Source organism: Erinaceus europaeus, chromosome 5, assembly GCF_950295315.1.
Source record: "Erinaceus europaeus chromosome 5, mEriEur2.1, whole genome shotgun sequence".
Lineage (NCBI taxonomy): Eukaryota > Metazoa > Chordata > Mammalia > Eulipotyphla > Erinaceidae > Erinaceus > Erinaceus europaeus.
This window is the reverse complement of record NC_080166.1, coordinates 96,474,315-96,495,327: the sequence shown is the minus strand read 5'-3', so window position 1 is coordinate 96,495,327 and position 21,013 is coordinate 96,474,315. Positions and strand designations below refer to the sequence as shown.

General features: G+C 37.5%; 1 protein-coding gene across 2 annotated transcripts in view; it reads left to right on the top strand.

The window, feature by feature from the left end:
• Positions 1–21,013, top strand: part of GPC6 (glypican 6) — a 1,360,227-nt gene that overhangs the window by 872,888 nt on the left and 466,326 nt on the right. For both annotated transcript variants that reach the window (XM_060191578.1, XM_007519754.3), the window contains exon 4: positions 12,192–12,357. In XM_060191578.1, the coding sequence (XP_060047561.1) occupies positions 12,192–12,357 (166 nt within the window). The remainder of the gene's footprint in view (positions 1–12,191; positions 12,358–21,013) is intronic.

The window sequence follows — 21,013 nt, the reverse complement described above, 5'->3', positions numbered from 1 at the left end:
TAATATTTATAATGAAATAGAGCAGGGTAAAAAAAAAAAAACGTGTCCCAGATTACCTCAACCTTGTAATCAGAGGTAGCTGATCTACCACCATGTAGGGTTATCAGTGTTTATAGAAAACAGAATACAAAATTGAAGAGAGAGTGAATTTTAACACATATTTCACATCCATGTTTTGTGCATCAGAAATTGTCAAAAACACCACAATCTGGTGTTTATTTATGTCCCCATGTGCATTGGACATATTTTAGTATCACTCACCTTCCACCATATGGCAGCTTCTTATCCTAAGCAATTAAAGTTGTACATGTTCCTGAAATAATGATTGATTTGGTTTGCATTCTTGCAAATGTTAAATCCCATTATTTGAAAAGCAGACTGTGTGTATTCCAAATCAGATAGATTATAAATATGTTATAACCATTGTACAGAAGCTAGAAATCCCTAGCTTTTACGAAAGTTAATCCTCATATCGACTCATATTTAATGCCACTGCTAAGACGTTTCTTCTAACTGAAGCACTATTTTACCTGTGATTTCCAAAGGAGGAAGACAACTATTCGTTGATGAAACACTTAGAGATGTTGTTTAACATTCTCTGTTCACATTTTGAAAGTTTACATTTGAGGAAAGTTCAGAATGTCAAGCAGACTGCCCAAAGAAAAGACAGTACTACCAAGATGTCATAGTGATAGGGTGAATTAAAATTAAAGTGATACCCTGTTCTGTTGGGCAATCACACTAGAAAATCCTCAGAAGTGTTTATTTCAGTAGTAGAAAAAGCTATTTCACTCAGATGGATAAAGACATGCAACCTGTTTGCATGCAACCTATTATTGCATTTGTTGTTTGATACTGATGTGGTAAAAATGTAATTTCAGCCTCCAAGTTGTAGATGTTACCATGATGCCATCCTGACTTCACTGGGCAGATGACTTCACCAGTATGTCCTGGTACCACACCGCTCCAAAAACCCTGCCCCATTAGGGGAAGATAAAACAGGCTAGTGTTGGGATAGCAGCGCGAGGGAGAGAGATGACCCAGGAACCAAGCTCGTGGAGGCAAAGCAATACAAATCTTTATTCATTAGAGTGCCCCAGTGTCCGCCTCTTGGTCTGCCATCTGGGACCGCAACAGGACGGGCCTGGAACGACTTCAGGAACCCACCAAATCACTGGTGAGTGCAAGCACGTGTGGCTTCCTAACCATGTATGGTATTGTCCAGCCACTTCTGTTTAGGTCTTGTCTCTTCCATGTCCAAGCTGAAGGAGCACGCGGGGCAGACCAAGAGGCAGCCACTGGCCATTGTGGTTTGTGCCACGTGGCTTAACCAGGTGTGCCACCGCCTGACTCTGGGGCACTCCTCTTCCTGAACTGAGGGGTAGTTCAATCCATCTTTCACTGATGATTTTGTTGTCAGCTGTTAAGTTTTTCATAAATATTCTGTATCATGTTTAGGAAGTTCCCTTTTATTCTTAGTTTGCTATATACATTTATCATGAAATTGGATTCTGTTAAAAGCCTATTTTACATCAATTGATATGCTCTTGTCCCCCCCCCTTTATTCTATGATGATGAGTCTTTATCTTTATTGAATTTCTTTTGTTGAACCCCCTTACATTCTTGATATAAGTTTCACTTGGTCATAATATACATCTTTTAAATTATTTGGCTGGGTTCAGTTGGTTAGTATTTTTGTGGCAGGTTTGTTCACCTACATTTATCAAGGGTACTAATCTATAATTTTCTTTAGATATTGGTTTGAGCTTTGTTGTCAAGTTATCCGAGTCCTAGAAGCAGTTAGAAAAGGAGGACAGGGGAGTCAGGCTGTACCGCAGCGGGTTAAGCGCAGGTGGCGCAAAGCACAAGGACCGGCATAAGGATCCCGGTTCGAACCCCGGCTCCCCACCTGCAGGGGAGTCGCTTCACAGGCGGTGAAGCAGGTCTGCAGGTGTCTATCTTTCTCTCCTCCTCTCTGTCTTCCCCTCCTCTCTCCGTTTCTCTCTGTCCTATCCAACAACGACGGCAACAACAATAATAACTACAACAATAAAACAACAAGGGCAACAAAAGGGAATAAATAAATAAAATAAAATATTTTAAAAAATTAAAAAAAAAAAAAAAAGAAAAGGAGGACAGATAGTGGCACACTCAGTTGAAATCGCACGTTACTGGGTTCAATTCCCCACTCCTCAGCTTCAGGGGGGATGTTTAATGAGTGGCGAGACAGGTCTGCAGGTGTCTCTCTTTTGCTCTCTCTATCTTCCCCTCCCCTCTTAATTTCTCTTTGTCATATCAAACAAAACAAAATAACAATGAAAAGAAAAATGGACACTAGGAGTGGTGGATTCATACTGCTGGTACCAAGCCCCAATAATAACCCTGATGGCAATTAAAAAGAAAGAGTTATGAAATGTTTCACCTTATACTTTTTGAGGAATTGAAGGAAGATTTTTTTTGTTAGTACTTCTTTAAATGTTTGGTAGAATTCAGCATTGTGGACAAGTGGTATGGGTTTTTCTTTGGGGGGAAGCTTTTGATCACTATACTGTTTCAATCTCTTTAGTGATCACAGGTCTATTCATATTTCCTATTTCATTACAATTCAGTCTTTATGTTGTGTTTCAAGGGGTTTGTCCATTTCATCAGTTATGTGATTTGTTGGAGTGTGTATTCATTTCCTGGTGTTACCACATATTACCATGGACAAAGTGAGTGAAAACAACAGAAATTTATTCTTTCACAGTTCAGGAGGCTAGAAATCTGAGATCAAGGTGTCAGCAGAATTGATTCCTTCTTAAGACTCAGACAGAGAGACTATCCCCAATTCTCCCAGACACTGAGAAAAAAAGTCTCAAATCAATAACCCAATTTTATACATAAAGGAACTAGAAAAGTTAAAGCAAACTAAGAACAGAATATTGTTTATCTAATCTTTATTTCCATGTATATATACATATATATGATTTTAAATGGTTTATAACATTATAAGATTACAGAGGTATATTCCACACTGCACCTATCATCAAAATTCTGTGACCTACCCCTACGTCTACTGATAACTACCACAGTTTTCATGAAGACTTAGATACAGGGTGGCTATGCTTTGTTTTTGTTTTTTTTTTCCAGTTGATGTGTTTCAGTTTTATTTACATACACACATTAATTTTGGTCAGTTTGTTATTTTGTCTAGATCTTTAAGATATAACATTTAGGCTATTGGTTTGAGATATCTCTCTTTTTAAAAAATATTTATTTTAGACCTACAGGGGAGTCACTTCACAAGCAGTGAAGCAGGTCTGCAGGTGTCTTTCTCTCCCCCTCTCTGTCTTCCCCTCCTCTCTCCATTTCTCTCTGTCCTATCCAACAACAATGGCATCAATAACAACAACAAGAAAATAAATAAATAAACATATATTTAAAGGAAAAATATTTATTTTATTTATTTCATATGTGACAGTGAACATTTGACATGAGAAAGCAGTAAGTGTACCACTCTGGTATTTGTGGCTCTGGTGATTGAATTGGGAGCCTGGGTCATGCACATCCTATGCTCTTGCAGTTGAGTTATTTCCCCAGTGAATAGTCTTCTCTTTATTGTAGGCATTTATGGCTTTCAATTTATGTATGTCTGATTTCATTTCCATCCATCCAAGTATTTTCTAACTTGCCTAGTAATTGTGTCTTTGTCCTACTGGCTGTATAAGAATGTGTAAATTCATTCCCACATACATATTAGTGAATGCCCCAATTTTCCTTCTGATAATTGATTTCTAGCTTCATGCTATTGTGGCTGAAGAAGATAACTTTGTATGACTGCAGTCCTTTTAAATGTCTTGAAACTTGAGATCTAATAATACTGAGGTACTGAAATTTAGCAGTCTTTTACTTTACAGTTTATTCTCTAGACTATTGAATTTTTTTGTTGTTAGATTAAAAAAAAAAAAAAAGTTGTTCCAAGAGTTTCAAGAAAGTTGATTCTATGTTTGCTCACTTAATGGCCACTTCAGTGCAAGGCAAAACTCACTCTCTTTTTTTTTCTCCACTATTTCTGTGCTGTCACTCATCCATCATGCTTATCTATAGGTCTCTGGTACACAGCTTCTTTTTCAGTCTTTCCTGCTCACCATTTCAAAGCTAAATACCCTTCTACGCTCTCTCTTAGCACTGTCTTTGCCCAAGATAAATAACTGTTTCCACTGTATTGATCTGAAAATAAATGTATTATGATCATCCCAATGTTCACATGAGTTATTTTCCTCCATAAATATTGGGTGGGTGAATGAAAGTTGCATGAGTGAACAAAGAGACAAATTTCAGTTGTCATGAATTACTATAAAAGCCTATTTATAGGCTACTGATTGTCAAAGAATTGTAATTAAAATTACTTAAATGTATGCTACTTTGAATGTGATTTAATTGTACTTGAAGGCTTCAAAAGACTCTTCAGGTTCTCATGATATATTAGGATGATGAGTAGAAACATCTCATAATTTAATACATCTGTGGAGGATGACATTGACACTTGCTTAAAAACAACTTTTGAAAATTATTCTAGTTAAATAATTCACTTCCATTAGCTTATTTGTTCTTTGAGAGTAGAAGACATATTTTTATTTATTTAATTTATTTCAGCTATATGATTTCCATTAAAAAAAACCCTTCTAGATATGTGTGCATTGTGTATAAATATAGATTTAGAACCTTCATATGCTTTCCTTTTGAAAAATCTTTTAAGAGACACTCTTATTGTACATTGGCTACTGTTAGGGATAACAATATCAGCAGAGATACATGAATTTTAGTCCAGATACAGAAATCTTACATATACTAAAGACCTTAAGTGAATTGCGATTATATGGTTAAGAGTATTATGCTATGTCTCAGACCACATTTAGAAAAGGTAAGAATTACTAGCTATTTAGTGTACTCACACACACAACTTGCTGGGTAGATGAGTCTAAGTCCTCTCTCCGAAAACAGTTTTATATTAGGCTCTTGGGGCCAGCTAGTGGCACACCTGGTTGATCACTGTACAAGGACTGGAATTCAGGACCCCAGTCCCTACCTGCAGGGAAGGAAGCTTCATAAGTAGTGAAGCAGAGTTACAATCGTGTGTGTCTCTCTGTCTCTCTCTATCCCCCACTTTCCCTCTGAATTTCTCTCTGTCTTTATCCAAAATAATTAGGGCTCTTTTTGCACTCCTTATCCTGATTGACTATATCTTGTTTAAATTTCTCAAAACCATAGCAACAACAAAACCACAAGGTTATAAAGTAAGCTCAATTTTCATGTTATTTATTTTTCAGTTATCTTACAAATAACTTTATTATAAATTAAAAATATTTATCCCTCATACAAGTCTACTATAAAGTTAATGATAAAATGAGACTTCAAGTAGTATTCACTATACACAATACCATCAAAAGGAATTATCAAAAGGACTAAGCCCCCAGAGGCAAAGATTTCATATTGAAATGTTACTTGGATGAAACGTAAAGTTGCGTCTGTCTTTCCAAGAGTTGTAAGTCATGGAGTAGGGATAATTTTCTCCTCCACCCCATATTAGGAACTCCACAAAGAATTACTAGTGCTAAGGAACAAAATGTAAAAGTTAGCTTAGAGCACAAATAAATACCAAAATATGAATGTTGCCATCATCAACTTACTATATATATTTTTTTGCTTTCAATTTTATTTGACCAGACAGAGAGAAATTGAGAAGGAAGAGGAGATAGAGAAGGAGAAAGTAAAATGCACACCTGTAGACCTGCTTTACCACTTTGAGGAACCCTGCTCTTTGCAAATGGTGATATGTGTGCTTAATAGGGCACACCACTGACCCCCCCCAATCAACTTATTCTTTTACCTGTGTTTATTTACCAGTTACTTTGAAGGTCTAGGAAGCTACAGTTGTATTTTTCAAAAACAGTGAAACATCTACATCATCACCAATAGAAACAATAGAAAAGCATTTTATGTCTCAAGATTGGTTTTATCCTAATTGCTACTAAATGAACTTAGTTTTCTCCAGTAGAGCATATTTCCCTAATATTTCACAAAATTATTTGTAGTAATATATTCTGAATCTTCATTTAAGAACATTTACCAATAATTTAATAGTTGTTTATAAGGTCATAAGGTTATAGGAGACCAGTTCCATACCACAAACACTACCAAAGTTCTGTCTACAACCCGCAACCCCCCTCAGCAATAACCACCGTGCTGCTCACAAATTCTTAGAGAAGCTTAACTATCTTTTTTTCTTTTTTCCAAGTTTATGTCTACTTCTCTATAGTCCACATAGGAGTGAAGCCATTCAGTAGTTGTCTTCCAGCTCCTTAACTACTCCACAAAGAAAAATCATTTGAAGTTCTAATCCATTTTGTCCCAGAGAACACAGTGTCATCTTTTAAAATTGCAGATTGTATTCCATTGAATGTATATCCCATAATTTTAAATTGTCAATGTGAGATTTTAGAATTTCTGTCTTTTTGGGGGGCTGGGAATACACAGACTTAACATCTATCCTTTCGGAACTATGGTTTCTACTACTATTTATTTTCCAGAGAACAGCTGGTACTTAGTTTTGGTTCTCATGTTTATTGAATTCAATTGAGGCAAGAATACTGTTATGCATATTATTTGGCAAAAATTGCCATGAACACAAATGTATAACATACCTACCTATGAGAATGAATAAATTTTTTAAAAAATCAAATACAGCAAGTATCTGGTCTCTCACACATCATTGATGGAAATGTAAAATGCTGTCACCACTTCAGTATAGGATAGTAACTAAACATGTATTAAAACTAAACATGTATTAACCACTTAGCATAACTTTGAAACATAAGTCAGTACAAAATCTTACACAGACGTGCTCATAGAAGGCTTGACTCCTAGCAAAAATTTGCTGGAAACAATCCAAGTATCCTTCAGTGACTAAAAAGTTGGGTGAAGCTGGAAAGATAGCACAGTGATTATTTAAAAAAGCTTTTGTGCCTGAGGCTTGGAAGTCCCAAGGTTCAGTCCCCAGGACCACCATAAGCCAAAGTTGAGCAGGGATCTGTTTATAAAAATAAATAAATAAATAAATAAATAAATAGACTAATTCTTGTGAAGCAAATGGTGGTATACTACTCATCAAATAAAAAGGATTGAGCTATTCATGCAAGTTCAAAGGTCAGATATTATGGGTTATGATTTATATTGTAGTCTTGATACAGTCTGCATTCAGTGATGGGGATGAGAAATAGATTAGTGGCAATAGTTTGACAAGTGACAGAAATCGGGGGTAGAGAATGTATGGGGATGGAAAAGATCTATATTCAGTTTACACAGGTCTGTACACAGGATAGAATTACATGAATTGTACGCTCATGCACATATACACAGATACAGAATCAGGCTAGAAAAGTCATCAAAGTTGAGTAAGAACTATAGTACATCTGTAATGTACGAAGGTCAGTGTCCTGGTTCTAACATTTTCTAGATGGGGTAGTAATTTGTAATGCTGACAATGAATGAAGGTGAGTAAAGGGTACCCTATACACTTGTATTTATTGCTGCTTCTTGTGAGAAATCTATATTGATTATAAAAATCAAGAGAGTTTTTAAGGAGCAACAGCACAGTTTATAAAACGCTATTAAATACTTAAAAATAGAGGGGCCAGGTGGTGGCATACCTGGTTGAGCACACGTTACAATGCACAAGGACCCATGTTCAAGCCCCCAACTCCCACGTACAGAGGGAAAGCCTCATGAGTGGTGAAGCAATGTTGCAAGTGTCTCTCTCTGTTCTTCTCTATCTCCTCCATTCCCTTGATTTCTGGCTATCTCTATCCAATAAATGAAGTTTTTTTTTTAAAAAAAAAAGCACTTGAAAATAGAAATACCCCTTCACAGAACAGGTATTTTAAAACAGCTTTCTGAGAGACTTACTTCTAAAAAGTCTTCAGTTTGAAGTGGTAATTAAAAAAATTTTTTTTAATTCAAGAGTGCAGTGGTAATGATTTTTTTTAAAAAGTGTGGCCTATAAATAGAAAAACTTCAACCCCCCCCTCCATTTTCTTCTTCTTCAAATGTTCTTTATTTGTCCAGGAAGGATGTTATTTTCAAAAAGGACTAAGAGAGTCATATTTAACTTGAACAACATTGTCCTTTTAGGTTATTAAGGCTGTTCAATTTTCTCTGTTGGTTGCTACCCTGAGTTGGAGACTCTTCTGAAATGTCAGACTGAGAAAATTGCAAACACAGGTTCTAATATGATAATAATAATTTAAAAAACTGCCAATGCTTTGGAATTAATGTAATCAATAACCTTTGCAAACAAAGTTCTAAAAGGAGCACTTGAATGCTAAGCTATAGAAAACTATCTTGTTCCTTTTTTCTTTGAAGATCAGTGTGGTCAAGAAATTAGGGAACTCAGTAGGGAGTTCAATTCTCACATATTGACTATATGTGTCATAATCAGAATGCTTTATTATTATTATAGCAGTGCTATTTACAAAGAGAAAGTGGCGTCGAAGGTATCATGAGGAAGAAGACAGTCTGCATTGTCCAAAATTTCTCTGATTCGCACCCTCTCTGTGTCTTGACAAATGCTCCAGATTCTACCCTGACTCACTGAGCGAGAAGGAAAACATCACACAACATCAGTGGCAAAAGTAAATAAATAAATAGATAGATAAATAGATAAATAAAATAAGATCCAACAGACTCAATGAAAGAAAGAATTCAGCCAGCTCAGGTGAAAATAGAGTAGGTCTCTGGAGAAAGACATCGGGTTAGGAGAAAACTGCCATGCTGTGGAAAACAAAATCCTATGGACAAAGATTTGTAAGACTGCAATGAGACCAAATAAGTAAAATATATATAAATCAGAAACTCCACAATGACTCTTCATGGAGAACACAAATTGTGTTCTCTCTCTCTCTCTCTCTCTCCAAAGATTTATTTAATTTATTTATTTATTTACTTTGAAGGAGAGAATAAGAGGAGGAAGGAAAGAGAGAGAAAATTAGTCCTGGCATAAGATGGTGGCAAAGACTGAACCTGTAGTCTTAGGCGTGGAAGTCCATGCTCTAACAGACTGAGCTATCTTTTAGCTCCACTGCTTCTGTTTTCCATGAATAGCTTTGTGAACATGTGGGTAAGAGGAAAGGTGAAAATACAAATAACACAATTGTGAATCAGCATTTTTAACAAAGAGAAGTCTAGAGAAGATTGGATAGTGTAATTATTATGTGGTCATAGAAGAAAGTATCTAAGCTTCTTGTTTTTCGTTCCTTGTTGAAAAACAAGTTTGGAAATTAACAGAGTTCACCTGATGGATATTCAGCATTCTTTCAAATTATTTTTTAATCTGGGAAAGTCAAAGTAGGAGTATTATTCTCTAGAGAAGTTCTTTGATCTTTTTTTTTTCAAGGTTTGAAATTTTTCATAAAATTTTATCATGAAAATTCAAGAAAAAAAATCAGAAGGGCCTAAAGGGATAGCTTACTGGGTAGGGGGCTCGTCTTACCAGGTGTGTGTGGCTGGGTTCAAGTCCTGGTACTACCTGAGAGTGCTACAGTACCAGAGATAGCTCTGGGACTGCCATTTCTCACTTTCTATCAGAATGAAAAAGCTACCTGGGAGTGGTAAAGCTACAGATGAATGAAACCAGCTTAAAAAAAAATCAGAGTGATAACTCAATCTGTGGGTGCCTAAATAAATAAATAAATAAATAAGATAGTAAATTCTTTATTAATCAGTACAGAGCATCCATTTTATTTTTTTATTAATTTGTTTACTTGTTATTAATAGTTTGTTATAAGATTATAAGTTCCACACCACACACATCACCAAAATTTTGTATCCCCACCCTCCCAAAGAAAACCACCATAGTTGTCATAAGTCTTACAGCTTGCTTGCTTCTGTTTTGTTTGGATTTTTCTGGCAAATTCATGTAAATCAGACCTTTAGATTCCACATATGAGTGAAACTATCTGTTAGGTGTTTTTCATCTCCTATTTTGCTAAGCATAATCACCTTCAGTTCTATCCATTTTTGTCCCAAAGGACACAATATTGTCTTTTGATTGTGTAGTAGTATTTCATGGAACATATTTTAGTAATTAAAAAATAAAAAGCTTCTCATACAGCTTTGGTTGCGGTTTCAAACAAATGGGGGAGTTTATTACATCATAGTTATTTAGGTGCAGTAAACTAGGCAATGGGCAAAGATAGCTAGTCATGATGCTCCAGCGCCATGAATCTCTTAAGCTAGTTACCAGAGCTTGTCTACATGTGTTTGGTTCCTGGAGGAAGAGGCATGGTGGGGGTCCTGGGGAGAAGGAGAGCACATGGCTTAAAAGAACCTCTGACACTGGTTCAAGTCCCTGGCTCCCCACCTGCAGGGGAGCCGCTTCACAAGCGGTGAAGCAGGTCTTCAGGTGTCTCTCTTTCTCTCCCCTTCTCTGTCTTCCCCTCCTCTCTCCATTTCTCTCTGTCCTATCCAACAACAATGATGACAACATCAATAACAACAGTACTAATAACTACAACAACAATGAAAAACAACAAGGCCAACAAAAAAAGGGAAAATAGATATTTTTTTTAATTAAAAAAAAACTCTGGCATACCCATAATCCCTTGTGTGTTTGTGTAAATCTATAGTGAGCTCATCAGCCACATTCTAATTACAATCATCAGCCATATGTTAATTACATTCATCAGCCATATGCATATTATGTTCATGCCCCAAAAATATATATCTCATAACTTCTTTAGCCAGTTATCTGAGATGGGCTCTAGACTGCTTCCACTCTTTGGCTATTGTGAATATGCAGCTATGAACATAGGCAGAGCATACATTTTAAAAGATGTCACAGAAACCAAAGCCTTGACTTCAAAACTTTCATGTGGTTTTTATAGTAAGGACAAAATGACAAAAATGAGTTTTATTCAGTTCCATGTGCCCATTTATGCTTTGTCAGCATCTATTCTTGACATGTCAGTATCTCCAGTGGATGCAAGTCCACCTGAAGTTAAATTTGTCCTCAGATCTAGAACACAAGTATGACAACAGAGAATTGCTTGACTTAAATAGCAAGACTGTCTAGAGCCGACCAAATAGATATGACATTGGGACTGGCAAGATAGCCCACTTTGCATGTGCATGACCCAGAGATGATCCCAGTCCCCACCAGGTTAGAGGAAGTTTTGGTGTTGAGTTGTCTTTATGTTTTTCTCTGTATTTGTCCCTCTCTATCTGGAAAAAAAAGAAAAAGCTGGCCTAAAGTGGTGAAGCCCCAAGTAATGAATGTCATCACACTCACTCAATCAATTGGGCAACGTTTATACTTATACTCATGAAAGGCACTTTCTATAATTTCTTTCTTTCATCCACCCACTCTATTGTAAATATTCCCTCCTCTTGAATTCAAATTGACATTCTTAGAGGGTGTAGGAAAGGCCTTATTGGTTTAGCACAACCTGACTTAGGAACACAGCTTTCCACATTCAGACCAAATAGCCCTTCACCTTAGGCTCTTGTTAGTCTGTCCCCATTACAGCTGGGGTTTCTGCTGAGATTCCCATGTCATCCCCAGGATGGCTAAGCTGCAGATGTCTGAAGAAGATGCCTTGGCTGTTCCATTACTTCTCACCAGGCCTGGATCTAAGAAATCCCAGACAAGTGGATATTGATCCTTAGAGAAAAGAAGAAGAAGAAAAAAGTCACGTACAAAGGAAGTATATCTGCCAACCTCCTTTAGAAACAGGGTCAAATAACTAGTTGGAAATTTTTCTAAAGGTGTCACATTAAACTTTAATAACACCCACATTTTTATGAGGCTTTTAACTTGGCAAATTGCTTTCACATGCATTATCTCATTCCTTGAATGTTCTAGTGTAATGAAACAGCATCTAGCTTTTAAGACTAAGTTACAATGGCATATAGATAGAATAATGTTGAAGGGGAGAATTTTGAGAAAGCTGATGATGTCCTAGAACAGGAATCTTCTGGTTTCAAGATCATGCATTACAAAGAGTTAAGTCAATGGTTTCTTTAGCCCTCTGCTGGAGGATATATAAGCCCCCCACCCCCGCTTTCCTTTTTCTTTTAAGGAGAAAATAAATGAGTTATTTTTGTTCCCTTCCATCTTTCCTGTTTCTGATGTGTGTCTTCTTTTCAACAAACCACAGGTCAGCCCAACCCCAGGCTGTATCCGAGCACTCATGAAGATGCTATACTGCCCATACTGCAGAGGACTTCCCAGCGTGAAACCCTGTAACAACTACTGCCTCAACGTCATGAAGGGCTGCTTGGCCAACCAGGCTGATCTGGACACGGAGTGGAATCTGTTCATAGGTAAGGAGCATGTATACACACCCCTCATATGGATTGCAGTGGCATAGTTGTCAGAGAAGCAGCAAGTGTTTGTGATGCTCCCAGGGTAGTTGCAAGGTTGTGATGACTTGGAGGATCTGTGGCTAGGGAAGTTGCTCAACAGATAAGAGTGCAGGACTTGCATATTTGAGTTCCTTGGTTTAATTCCTGGTGGTGACTATGGTGAATAAATAGACTTTTTAAAAAAAATCTCATCAAGACTTTAATTTTAAATAGTGGACATGATTTTTTAACTTTTCTCCATTTTTTTATCCTGGAAATAAGACTTCCTTGGGTAATGGAAAGACTAACCCTGTTAAAGACTGTACCAGCTAGCTGTGTGGAGTTATATTACCTTTTTTAAAAAATATTTATTTATTTATTCCCTTTTATTGCCCTTGTTGTTTTATTGATGTAGTTATTATTGTTGTCATCATCATTGGATAGGACAGAGAGAAATGGAGAGAGATGGGGAAGACATAAAGGGGGAGAAAAAGATGGACACCTGCAGACCTGCTTTACCACTTGTGAAGTGACTCCCCTGCAGGTGGGGCACCGGGAGCTCAAACCAGGATCCTTATGCCAGTCCTTGCGCTTTGAGCCATGTGCGCTTAACCCGCTACGCTACTGCCCAATTCCTGGAGTTATATTATCTTACTGGTGAAGTTTAAAAACAAATTTATTGAGTCCTGTGTGTTCCTGGAAGGGACATGTCAGAAAAGAATCTTGGCGGGGACTTATAGTACTGTTTTTTTCATATTTGTAGTATCTCAACATAGTTACAGATATTAGTAAACAGTTCCTTCCTTAGGCATCGCTGATAAAAATAGCTCAACAGTTCTGTGAAAATATGGAAATTTTCTTCTGCATTCTGTGGTAGAGGCTTCAAGCCCACAAGCATGAAAGAGGAGGTGGAAGAAACTGAGGTGAGGGGAGGAGTAAGGAAAGTCTGTGAGATGCAGAATCACTCAGGGGGCTTGCACTGCCAAAAGATATTTCCTAAATAGCTATTCAAGGATAAAAGGACACATTTTATAGGCTGGCTTCTCCCAGGAAAATACACAGGCCTTGAAATAGTAAATGCACTTTTTTCTCCCTCTCTGTCAAATGGCCTTCAAATAAAAGTACTTTGAATTGCATTTACTGCGATTGCACAGTGACAAGGAGAGTGGCACAAATCACAGTGGCATTAGGCAGCCTCGGGGGGCCTTCATCACTTATGCAAACCCTCAAACCAGAAAGCATGGAGAAAAGTCTTCAGACATCTCAGATTTCAGCAGGATAGGAACAAAGACCTAAGATGTGTTGGGATGCAGAGACATCCAAGCCCACTGTGTGAAGCTTTGCATAGGTACCAGCCGTTCAGCTTTGCCAATGAATCAGTCCCATTGACTAAAGAATTATTATTCTGGAGAAAGCGGGTGAAAATGGCCAAAAGTGAAAGTGATAATAATAACCACTTCTTAAATGCAAATTGAGGGCCATCGATGTAGCTCACTTGAATAGTGTACCACTTTGCCATTTGTGTCACCCAAGTTCAAGCCTGGCCTTCAGGGCATTGAAGGAAGCTTTGGTGCTGTAGTCTCTTCCACTCTCTTTCTTCTCTGTCTCTAACTTAAAAATAAATAAAATACAAATTTAGATTAATATTGACAAAGGCACTCTACCTAATAATAATAATAATAATAAAAACACTCAAGAGCTCTTTTAAAAGTTGGATATTGGGACCGGGTGGTGGCGCGCCTGGTTGAGTGCACATGTTACAGTGCTCAAGGACCCGGGTTTGAGCCCCTGGTCCCTACCTGCAGAGGGAAAGCTTTGCAAGTGGTAAAGAAGTGATACAGGTGTCTCTCTTTCTCTGTCTCCCCTACCCTCTCAATTTCTGGATGTCTCTATCCAGTAAATAAAGATTTTAAAAAAGAGAGAAAAAAAAGTTGGGTATTAAAAAAAAAGATTAAATCTCATAGTTCTCCCTTAAGTCATAAATATCATTATATATTTGGGGTTGAACCTCTCCTAATGCATAGATAGCATGGCTGAATTGTCTTTGGTTAACCTACAATTTATAGATGAAAAGTGGGTGTGTGGATTTTGTTACTCAGGACAGGTTATGGTTCATAATGTAATAAACTTCCTAACTTATAAATGCAACTGTAATCTTAATTTTTTTCTTTAGTGTTGGTTGCCTCTGTTGACTACAGAACAATCCTTAGAATTTCACTCAGTTGGGTTTTCTAGAGGCCAAATATAAAAGAGAAATTCTAAAAATCTTTTTTTAATTTACTTTTTCCCCCTTTCTTGCCCTTGTTTTATTGTTGTTGTAGTTATTATTGTTGTTGTTGTTGTTGTTGTTGTTATTGATGTCATCATTGTTGGATAGGACAGAGAGAAATGGAGAGAGAAGGGGAGGACAGAGAGGAGGAGAGAAAGATAGACACCTGTAGACCTGCTTCACCGCCTATGAAGTGACCCCCCTGCAGGTGGGGAAACAGGGGCTCAGACCGGGATCCTTATGCTGGTCCTTAAGCTTCATGCCACGTGTGCTTAACCTGCTGCGCTACCGATGGGCCCCCCTGAAAAATCTTTTGACATGAAAATTAAACACTGGATTCATAATCATCTGTAGGTTGTACCTCAGATGGAAAGGACTCTTGGTCATTATTTCTAGGTGAATATATTTTATATCCTTTGTCCCACTATCTCATAGAAAATTAAGTCCTAGAGATTTCTGAGAACATTCTTACAGTCAACTTGCTTCTGATTTGCTATGGCATTGAGATGTGACTACCAACATGGACATAAGGAATGTAAGGTGTCAGGCAATGGTGTAAAGGGTGAAACGCAGATGCTACAACACTCAGGGAGCCAGGTGCAAGCCCCCAGTCCCCACCTGGAAGGGGAACAAATTCACAAGCAGTGAAGTAGTGCTGCTGGTCTCTTTCTCCCTCTCCCTCTTTTCCTCTCCCTCCCTTCCTTCCTCCCTTCCTCTTCCTTCTCACTTTATCTGTCTCTATAAACAATGAATATATAAGAAAACACTCTTTTTTTTAAAAAAAAAGAAACAAGTTATGTTTTTTCTAGTACTCTTTTTGATGAGAAATGTTAGCTCACAACTTTTACAATTAGCCAAATGTACCAATTCCATTGTCCACATTAATATTTCCAAAATGTTAGTGTTAAAAGGTTGATGAATACAGCAGCAAAGATCACTGAGAAAATCAGTAATCTAACAAAAATTACATATAATAGCTCCCTCTCTGGCTAGTATCTGCAGTATTACTCTTAGGCTGCTACCTTCTTTTCATCAAACCCTCCACTTCCGTAGCTGTCAACTGTGTGAGGATCTCTGTCTGCTACATGAGTGTTCCAGGGTGTTCATTTCTCAGGACCCTTTCAATGCCAAGAATTAGCTGGAAGTGATGTGTAGTTATTTAGAATTCAGTTGGTGTCCGGATCACGTCAAATGAAAGACAATTCACTGATAAAATAAAAAATAATAAAAATAAAAATAAAATAAAATAAAAATAATAAAAATAAAAAAGTGTTCAATTGAAAAACCCCCATGGCATGCCATTCAGCTCTCAAGTTCTGTGTTGTCTTCTTATTTGAATCGCAGGGTGGGGGAAGAAAAAACTTAGAGTCTAGTTAGGATACTCTGCCTTTAGAAGTTTTAACTCCATGGCCTATACAGAGGCAAGGCTCAAAAGGTCTTTATCTACTAGCTATTGTAGGGAAAATATTGCTTTGAAGAATATATTGCAAGAAACATTTTAGAGTACTTGAAGTCAGCTCTGTCAGGAACCTTCAGCTCCTTAGACTGCATGGTTCTCTAGCCAAGGCACAGTCTAACATTTGCACTTGGACTTCCTGGGCTCCCAAATAATCACACATATTATGCTGTATCCTTGAGCTAGATAGAACTGGAATGAACATAGGAGTGGTTTTTAGCCTGTCCTCACTACTTTCTTTTTATTTTATTTGTGATTTAGTATTGACTTATAAAATTATGAGATAATAGAGGTATAATTATACACTATGCCCACCCCAGAGTTCTGTGACCCTATTCCCTTCATTAGAAATTGCAATAGTTCTCCCAAAGTAGCAGATATGGATTGACTATTATTTCTATAACTATCTATCTACCTTTATATATAATTGTCCCTTTTTCCCCCTATGGTCCTGCCTTCTCTTCCTTTCTAAGTCCCACCTACATGTACTACTACTTCTGAGTGTCCTTCCTGTTTTTCCTCTTCTTTCTCTGGGTCTTGATGGAGTTGGAGTTCAGAGCCCTCTGGCCATCTCCCCTCTAACATTTCTCCCCCTCTGGGAGTATGGATTGTAGCTCTTTTGGGGGTGCAGAAGGTGGAAGTTCTGGCTTCTGTAGTTGTTTCTCCACTAGACATGGGCATTGGCAAGTCGATCCATACTCCCAGCCTGTTTCTATCTTTCCCTAGTTGGGGAGGGCTCTGGAGAGATAGTGTTCTGGCACACATCTTTACTACTTTCAACTATGTGACAGGAGCTAAATAGGACCCGAGGCTTTGACAGTCACTGCTTGGGCTCTTATCCCATAGGTCTATTCATGCACAACCTGACTCTAGAGTACTTACCTGAAGCTTTCAAGTGTATTGTTGGTTGTGGGGGTATGGAAACAAAATTTCCTAGCAGGAAATATATTATGAGCAGAATTGGCCACTTCTGTAATACCCACTGCAAGGGTAAGAATCGCTCCCCTTGATGTGGAACCGCACTGCCACATGCACTGAGCTCCTGAACTCCAAAGTTTGGCTGAAATTACATTTAAATAGTGTTAATAAATCTTTTTTCTGTTGCTTCTACACTAAGATCTAAGATGCATGGGCCAACCTCCAAACATCTGGTACAGTCTACAGACTTTATAGGCATTTGAGGATCAGAAAGTGGGGGGGGAGGGGAGGTGATTGGGGGTATGGGAAGAGAAAGGGCAAGAATTCTATTGTGTTTGTAGTATTTTTATCATGAAAGTGCTACAAAATCCTGACTACTGTCAAAGTAAGGCACAGCTATCTCTTGAGTTCTAAAAGTCAAGCCTGCCTTTCCTTCTTTCTTTCTTTCCTTCTTTCTCCCATCCATCCGTCCACCATCCATCTTACCTTCCTTCTTTCCTCCCTCCCTTCCTTTCTTTTTTCCTTTCTTCCTTTTGTCCTTTTTTTCCTTTCTCTCTTCCTTTCTCCCTTCCTTCCTTTCTTTCCTTCCCAACATTATATCCTAATTTATAGGTAATCCCTATGGGTAAGGCCCTAATAACAATCTTAACATCAATTCAACTCATTATATTGAGCAAACTAAACACATTTCTTTTTGCCTTAGGGAACTGAATGCACTTGAATTAATTCTAAGCAACTATGATAAAGTGTTAGGAAAACAGAAGCATAGGATGCTAAGTCTCTACTCAGCAGGTAGACTTACCTAGCCTGGGGCAGGGGGAAGGGGTTCAGCCCACCTGGGCTAAGTATACAGTAAAATAATAAGTAAGACTATTAAATGACATTGTCAAACATGGTTGATGTTGAATAGCCATAACATATAATTGAAGCAATATATGCCCCCAGGATAGTTTCAGTAGCCCTAACATGATTTGTCAGTAGTTCTTGCTGACTTATTTCACTTTTGACACATTTTAGGATCAAGTATGACCACACACCACCACCACCAATATCACTGACTCATAAATTGGAGAGACTGTTAATTTTCATGAAGAAAAGGTTGAATTCCTTGACCTATATGTTCCATGTACAAAGAAGAAAATGTCAATGGAGCAGCTTCATATATTAATGTTTATTTTTTTGTTGTTTTATTCTTATACTTAATAGGACAGAGAGAAATTGAGGGGAAGAGGGACATAAAGAGGGAGAGAGAGAAGGACTGACACCTGCAGTGCTGCTTCACTACTTATGAAGCTTGCCCCCTGAAAGACCTGGGTCTTGAATCTGGCTCCTTGAGCCTTGCAACATATGTGCTCAACCAAGCCATCTATTGCCTGGTCCACCAATTTGTATTTTGAAACTAGGTCTTGGTTGGGAGTTTGATAGCATAATGGTTATGCAAACAGACTGAGGTTCTGAAGTCCCAGGTTCAATCCCCCCACCACCATAGCCAGAGTTAAGCAGTGTTCTAGTAAAAAATAAAACAAAAACTATGTTTTGGGTCTTCATGGAGCAGACAAAACAGTGGGATCAAACACTCTGGGCTTTATTTCTTCTTAAAAAATGACTAGTTTAAAACAAACAAACAAAAAAACCTAAATAGTTATTGCATCCCAAGACCGATAGTTGGCATGAATCAGTAACAAGCATGAAAGCAAGGTGCCACTACCTCTGTAGATCAAAAGAGGCCTGGCAGGGGGTGCTATCTAATCATTCTCTTCTCTTTTCATGAATCCTGTGCATGTTTACACAGGGTCTTAGAATGGCCCTTGCTCCACGCTAAGCTTGGAAGTATGGCTTTGGAGTAAGTAAAAGCCCCTGAGGCACAGCTCAACATATATTTATAGAAAGGAATAAGTGGAAACAACTAGACAGAAAAATGGAAGGGAATGCTATAAGGGACTGTTCAATTTTACTTTGTAAGTCTACTCTTTTAATGGAACTATGACTAATTCAGTAATATAGAGAGCACATCGCTCCATTGTTAATGGACTCTATGAGTGCAGGAAAAAACAGAAACAAATCAGATAATGAGCATGGTTCTTTCTTTGTGACAGCTGCTATCAAGTTGTCAATTAGAGCCAGCCACAAGGAAATTGTATGAGGTCAGTCAAATGACTAGTGTCATGTAATAAATGGCTACTTGGGGGCACAAATGACTTTACAGGACCTGCAAGAGTTATTTGTCCTCAAGGTATTTAGTGTATCTACAACTCTCATGTTTGGGGAGAATGTTCCTACATAAAGAATTGTTGGTACTAGTAAATAACCTAGTGTCTCATTTCATACAATGTACAGCAGGATTGTGTGATGCTGTTTTCCAAAAGGATATAAAATATAAATACAAGGAACTATTTCAGGCATGTGTATAAGATACTCTTCTTTCAAAGGCTTTCTTAAGCATAAAATTCCATAGTTCAAATCTGATAATATTTAGCTGTAAGGAAGTCCACTATATATACTATATCCTAGAATAAACTGCTTCAGAAAACCTCTGGACCTTAAACGTAGGAAATTGTTTCTTTTCAACCAAAGAAAAAGAAACATTCAAAACTCATATTTACTAGCAAGCTTTCAGAGCCTCTTCATCTGTCTCCTGTTTGTATAAGACAAGAGTCTTTCAGTAATCAAAGTCCAGAAGCACAATTCTGAAATTAAGGAAGGAAAAAAAAAGGCATTCATTTTATAATCTAATCTCATTGCCAGCTATAAAACTTGTTTTTTTTAACCTTTGTGCATTCCTGTAAGCATCAATTTTTTTCTAAAAAACATTTTATTTTTTATCAATTGAAGTCTAGATCCACCTACTTCTGCCTTCCTTTTGTAGTCATTGATTAAGTATTCTCACTTCTTGTGGACATTTTTCATATGCTGTATTCTATCTGTATACTAGTGGCATACTTAAGCAGGACTAAGTACTCCCTGAGAAGACAAGAAAGAATGAAGGGAGAGAGGAAGGAAGGAAAGAAGGGAAGGAAGGAAGGAGGAATAAAGAGAGGAAAGGAAGGAAAGGAAAGGGAGAGGAAAGGAAAAGGATGAAGAAGAAGAAAGAAAAAAGTGAAGAAGGAAAAAAAAAAGAAATCAGGTTGTTTAAGGGAGAGAGGGTAATTTATATCCATTAGCCCATGATAGGTTGCATTTGTTACCAATTTCCTGCATTTAGGAAATAGCTTACTTCTGAACTCTCCATATGTATATTATTATGCAGAACAATAGGGTCATTGCCTATAGTATAGTACAATGCATGAAGCTAGTTGGCAAATACATAAGCAAGAATTTTCTAACCTCTGAACACTTATTAATGTTGGTTTTGAAACTACAACTCAGGGGATTCATGGAACAGCTATTTCTCTCTTGAATCAAATACATTTCCCCTATGGATAAAAGAAGGTAAAGCCCATCAAACCTAAAGACAAGTGTGTGTCTGTGTGCTGTTTTCCTTTACCTCCAAGCCTCACTCTATTATAGCTCCCATATACTCAACTTCTATACACTGTGCAATTGTAGTCTTTTTATTTCTTATCCACTGATGTATGAAGAGTTCAAGCTAGATTTTCAAATTGTAATTCATGGTGAAATAGAATACCAATGAATGGTCTTCAATAAAGCAACCAATTTTTTAACATATGACATTTTTCTAGGTTCAACATTGTCTGTTTATAATAACTAGTTCATTGAAAAGTTAGTAACAGCAGAAGGATTAAGTTGACCAGGAGAAAGCCCAGCACATCAAAATTTTGCAAGGTAGCTATAGAGTGTCTTCATATTTGGGAGTTTGTATCTACCTTTTCACTTACACTTCAATTTGTGTTTGCTATAGACAAATGGCTTGATTTAGAAATCTTATCAAAAGGCTGTTTTGTTTATTTTTGCTTATTTATTCTTTTGCAAGCAGGGCTTGGTGCCTGCATGATAAATCTGCCATGTCCAGTGGCCATATACCCCCCCCCCTT